General features: G+C 31.5%; 2 protein-coding genes across 2 annotated transcripts; one reads left to right on the top strand and one right to left on the bottom strand.

Annotated features, from left to right (window-relative positions):
• Window positions 1–255: 255 nt before the first annotated feature.
• Window positions 256–3,406, bottom strand: RpS18 (ribosomal protein S18; the record flags this gene model as incomplete). Its single annotated transcript, XM_067048498.1, is given in 4 exon segments — window positions 256–347; window positions 2,707–2,808; window positions 2,906–3,091; window positions 3,270–3,406. Coding segments are annotated over 4 exon segments (383 nt in total), but the record flags the coding sequence as incomplete, so codon positions are not given.
• LOC106692201 (Nth-like DNA glycosylase 1) lies at window positions 3,254–6,360 on the top strand (the record flags this gene model as incomplete). Its single annotated transcript, XM_067048497.1, has 4 exons — window positions 3,254–3,380; window positions 5,649–5,860; window positions 5,927–6,097; window positions 6,268–6,360. Coding segments are annotated over exons 1-4 (525 nt in total), but the record flags the coding sequence as incomplete, so codon positions are not given.
• Between the last annotated feature and the right edge of the window lie 4 nt (window positions 6,361–6,364).

Raw genomic sequence — 6,364 nt, 5'->3', positions numbered from 1 at the left:
TTTTAAATATAATATACTTGTCATTATTCATTTTTAACTATAATTTTGGTACTTTCATTTTTCTTCTTTTGATGTTATTTGTAATTATCTATATACTATTGTCGCATTTCCACGTGGTAGCCCTAAAGAAGACCCAGATAGTTGGTCTATATGGGCAGAAACATCAACTGATATAATAAGTAATGTAATCTACCACTTGTTCAAGCTTCTATTTAGAGAATGTTGCAATTACAAATCATATGATAATGTATTTACCCCCAATAATGCCTCATTCCTCTGTGGGCTCTGATTTTCTTCAACCTCTCCAAGTCTTCACGGAGTTTGCTGTCCAAATTGGAGGATGTAAGCTAAAGATAAAAATCAAATACACAAATTAGAAATGAAAATAACCTGATAAAATATATAAATAATTATTCATAAAAATAAGCTTTATATATTGATTTTAATCAAACTAAGTTAATATTGAAATTTAAATCTTTACCACCTAATATGGGGTAGGAACTTTCCCTTTATAAAGGTTTAAGATATTGGTATACTAAATTAACCACTAATAACTAAACAGTAACTAATAACTAATAACCCACTAATATTAAACAGATGACATACATGTTTAATCAGCATTTAATAAAAATAAATTTCTATTTATTAATACATCTTCCTCTAAATGCATCTATTAAAAATATATAAAATTACTCGAATGAATTAAATATTTCAATTTAGAACCTGTTCACAAAACTAACCCAAACAGATAACTGGAAATAAAAAGTTAGAATATAGAGTCAAAACCAGGATAGTTCCTGGATATACGAGGAACTAGATGGGAATAAGCTGGTTTATCTCAAGCTGGATATTCATTACAGTATGTGTCCCAAATGAGAACAAACCCAGCGCTTTGGCTCAGATATCGGGTCTGTATGCCTCAGGCTGATCTAAGGGCTGTTGATACATTTTAGTGATCATAAACTGAATTTGTGTTCAGTGCCTGTGGACTTTGTAGAGGGCCAAACAATATAATCGGACTATAATCTCCCTCTCTCTCCTTTCAGTCAATCATCTTCATTTGAAGCATTATTTATTTATCTTATGCAATGTTTATTATTATTTAGTCATTTACTTCAGAGGGTTTGTCTCAGAATAATGTTTTTACCCACCTGGGGTACTACTAAAATTATGCTGAGACTAGCCATTCTTTGAGGTAGGTCTTTTGTTTGTATATTCTGTCTCTCAGTCATAGCTCTGGCATTATTCAATGCAATTTGAAAATCCTCATGTAACACTCTTATAATTTACAGATGTGTTTCTGCTTCAAGTCAAATTTGTTTTAGCAGCAACACAAAGTTGTCTCTCTTGACACAGTTTTTCTTGCCACCACTGCTTTATACTTCTCCATTTCAAGAAGTGAAATGAACATCATTTATGAAGAATTTCCTCAACCAAACTACAATAAATATATAAGAGAAAAACTAATATTGGAATCTCTATTGCAGATAGTATCAATAATTAGACACTGGTCCAACAAGACTCAATATACTGCATCATTTATTAATGTACCCTACCAGGGCATTTCTGGTATAGTAGATTATTCTACAGATAACCGAGCCTATTCTGACCACAGTGGGAAAGTTAAGTTTTTATTTCATGGGTCCAGGATTTAAAAAAAAGTCCTCTCTTTAGCCCATATGTTCATTTGAGACAATACTTGAAGTGAATATGAAAGTTATACTTAAGTCCAATATATAACTGCCTGTCTCTATAAAACTTTTTGAACAAGCACAAAAAGTCATGGGCTAAAGGATATTTCAAGAAAATATTAGACGTAATCAAAACACAAACGTATCTAGACTGTTGGTGGATTTAAAGAATAAAATTAGACTAGACATTTAATGATTTCATCTGTAGAAAAACCGGCATCTCAAATAATGGCCAACTACTGGTGCAGATCAGAATAAGGTCCTATGATGGTAGGAAAATATCAACATAAAAATCTAATTAAGATGTAAGTGTATATACTATTTCTAGCACTATAACGATTACAAGTCATTTATATACTAACTGAACTTTACTACCAACTTCTAACCATTTTAACAATAAAGAAATTCTTCAAGGATATCACCATTTTAAAACAGGCTACTAGACAGAAGTTCGAATAAACTGATGGAGAACTTTAGTTTGCCTAACATGCCCTAACTGTAGTGAATGTATAAAGTATCAATATAATTAAAAAAATCATAATACCTAATCACCTCGCTTCAGTAACCCAAATTTATACAATATAAACCAATATTTGTCCCAACAATTACAAAAAAAAACTATATATTAGAACTAAATTCAACTTAACTCAACTTGTTTTTTAGCCCTGAAGAAGGCTAGAAACTCTAGTCGAAACGTCGGCACATTAAAATAAGTTAGTCATACTTATTTGTGTTTCATTGACCGCACCCCCAACCATCTTCTCCTCATTTATCATCCACGGTCAACTATCTCTCATAATTATAAATTCAACTTACATGACACATTAACAAATATATTTCAAGAATGGGTAAACAAAGAAATGAAGAATAATAATCCTTATATAGCATCCAGTTGGAATTACGAAGTCACGAGCATGCATCTAATAGTATCACTAATTAATTCATATTTAAGACACCATTAACAGGGGGTAAACTTGCGTCCTTAATAATAAAAACAAATAATCATTAAACAGACCTGGGTGTATTTTCCATCAACAATATCTTTTTGCCTGTTCAGGAACCAATCTGGGATTTTATATTGTCTAGGATATTGCATGATGGTTACAATTTTTTCGACCTAAAAAAAAAAATATTGATATAAATAACTTCAAAAGTTAATTTTGTTTAAAAGAAAGGCAAATCCCCAACTATAATTAATAATTAAAGCTACATACCTCTTCTTCTGAGCACTCTCCCGCTCTTTTGTCTAAATCTACATCGGCCTTTTTCAATACAATGTTGGCATATCTCCTACCAACACCCTTGATGGCAGTCATGGCAAACATAACTTTTCTTTTACCATCAATATTGGTACCCATTATACGAAGAATATGTTGAAACTTCTCAGGTAAAACGAGAGACTAAAAGAACAAATAAGAAATTAATATTTAACATGTACCATGCCACATGGTATAACCTAACTCTAAAAACGAATCAGAATTGAAAATAAGTGTGAATCAAAATCAATTTCACATTAGAAAGACTATAATGAAATAAAACTTAAATACTTCAAACAAGAATAACATAAAACAGGATTACCATTTTGTGGTAGGAATTGGACACCAGTTAGTCACCTTAAACCTGCACGAACGTAAAGACTCATGAGAGAAGCCAACAGAAAACAGCGAGCTTCGAAATCGATTCATAGAGGTATAAATCGAACAAATACATTTTAGTAAAAACTAGATTTTGCTATTCCTCTATTCTCGGAAATCTGAAAATTAGAATAATAACATAATATTGCATTCTTTCAAATTAGGAGTTGTCGATTTTTCCTGGCGAGCCTCAGACTCCATACCATAAAAAACACAAACATTTTCGGAATTAGGAATAAAATTATAAAAACATATATCCCATAAACACCATAAGTAATAAATTTGAGGACAAAATTCTTCACCGATTGAGTAACATTCATTAAGAAATTACACAACCGAAATGTTAAAAAAGTGAATTTTTAATAAATATGTCATAAATGTGTGTCAAAGATACTTTCAATTAATTATATCGCCTAAAAAACTTTATGAATGCATAACTATCATGTATTCTTTATATACTTATTTTATAATTAACGCTTTGAACTCTGAATATTATGCATTTTACGCAAAAAGTGCATGGTCGTTCTACAATTTTATTAACAACTTTCTTCCATTATTACCTTCCTTGTAAGGAAAGCCCAATTTTTTTAGAATCCTAAAAATGGAACTCTGTGAACCTTGGTAGCTCAAAATATGTTTAAAAAAAAAATAGTTATTTTAAAACATTGATGTTTGTAAAATTAGTTAAGAAACCATTATTGAACTCCCTTCATATCCTAAACTTTTCATGAAAAGATGAAGTACGTTATTTTCATTTCCCAATCAAATTGAAGTGAAAGAACAGTTGATATAACGAGTCTCTAATTTCCAGTTTTGTGATTGAACTGAAAGACTGAAGGATCATACGTGGTATAGGGTTCAATCTACAAACCAGGAACGATAGGTGCGTTTCAAGGCTGTAAGCCTTAGTTCCCTGGAGGATGGCATCTGCACTCCATAGGGTATCCACCTACGGTACTATAGTGGATGGCAAAGTTTAAGGATATCCGCCTTGAATCCTTGCTGGACGGTAACCGCTCTCCACAAGGTATTCATTCACAAATGTATGATAACACGACCAAAAACGTATTCGCTTATAATCCTCAAGGAAAGATAGACGTCTAAGAAGTTTGCCTTCGGTTTCGCTCATAAGTATTTATTAATTTCTCAGATGTGGGTATTTTGAAATGACTATTACGAAGTTAACTTGTCAAAATTACGGAGTCGTAATAGTAAATATTAAAAGAAAATTCAATATTCCTCCCTCCTAGCCTCTTAAGAATGGCCATTGAGGCTAAGGAGTGATAATTTACCATTTTCAGTTATACACTCAAAAGAAGCTTCTCAAAAAAAGAAAGGTAAGCAAATATGTTTCAGAAATACTACGGAACTATGTAATTTACAAAACATATAAATCTTATCTATTTTGATTTTGTTGTACACAGGAGTGGTCACTATTAAAGATAGTCACTAACTTTTCATTGTTTTTCACATTCTGGAAACAATTAAAAATTTTTTTTAAGTCTACTGCAAAAGACACTGTACCATCCATCGACTGGAAATGTTTACGCTTCAGCTTTGCACAGGGCTAGGGATTAACATAATAAAGACTGTATATTTCTGAACTTGATAACCATTAATGATTAGAATCTCAAAGTGAGAAGGAAATGTTGACGTCAAGAAGGAATGTATTAGAAAAAGAAAATCATTCCTATTCAAATGGTTGGTCATTTTTAAATGCTCCCTACCTGAAGTAGCATCGAAGTTGGAAAACAACCCTTTTAGATTTTCATCTATAGATGATAATTAATTGCAAAATTGAGTAAAACTTTCAGGTGCATTCCACAAATAATATTTTAATTATAACAAAGCCCCTGAAGGTAAATTACCTGCTACTGCTAATTTAAAATCATTACCTGGAGAAAGTATAACTAATTAATGGACTGATATAACTAGAAGAAATTAATTTTGTCCGAGACTTAGATAAGTATTACCTACTTTAGTTTAGCGGGAGTGTTAACTAGATGTAGTAGGTTCTCGTTGTTGACAGGATTTTAAAATTCGTTGAATTTGGCGGGATGAATTGAATTATGTGTAACACTGCGTTGTGGTTTTATGTTATGTTCCCGATTTATGTTATTTACTTCACGTTTTATAATGGGGGATAGGTCTATTTCTTTAACACAAAAGTACTCTTTTCGTGATCGAAAGAAGAAACTGCAGATTGAAACATCTACATCTGATAACCCATCAGTATCTAGTGTAGCTGAAGATGTTGATTGTAATAAAATTCATTCAGAAAAAGAAGTTAGTGATGTAAAATCTGAGAACGTTATGGTTTCAGAAAGCACTACTAAGTCTCCAAATAAAAGAAAAAGAAAAAAACCTATCAAAGTTTCCTATACTGGTGATAATGATGTGACTAAAAAAGATAAATGGGAGCCTGCTAACTGGAGTCTTGTGTTGGACAACATAAGAGAAATGAGGAAAGATATGGATGCTCCTGTTGACACAATGGGTTGTGATGTCAATTATGATCTCAATTTAACTCCTGAGGTATGTTAAATATTTGATTGTCTAAATCCATTTGTGGTAAATAAATAATTTTTTTTATCTTGGAAGGTCCGGAGGTATCATGTCCTAGTCTCCTTGATGTTGTCAAGTCAGACCAAGGATGAAGTCAATTTTGCAGCCATGCAGCGGTTGAGGGATCATGGCTTAACTGTTGATAGCATTTTGGATATGGATGATGTCACATTAGGAAAGTTAATATACCCTGTAGGATTTTGGAAGGTATGTTGTCTTTGAAAATTAAGGAGTTTAATTTTTTTAAATATTTAAACTCTAACTTTGTTAATTCATTAAATCATTTTATATATCAACCATTTTTCTTTGTTAAATAAAATAAAAGGTTACTTAATAATGAAGATAACATTTATATCTAACTGTTAATAATATTTTAGACAAAGGTAAAATATATTAAGGAAACTACTAAGATCCTGAAACAGAAATATCATAGTGACATTCCTAGAACAGTTGAAGAATTATGTTCATTACCAG

Source organism: Halyomorpha halys, unplaced genomic scaffold, assembly GCF_000696795.3.
Source record: "Halyomorpha halys isolate HHAL.00 unplaced genomic scaffold, Hhal_1.1 Scaffold10095.1, whole genome shotgun sequence".
In the NCBI taxonomy this organism is placed as follows: Eukaryota; Metazoa; Arthropoda; class Insecta; order Hemiptera; family Pentatomidae; genus Halyomorpha; species Halyomorpha halys.
Note: the sequence above shows the minus strand (reverse complement) of the source record. Positions and strands in the feature narration are given on the sequence as shown.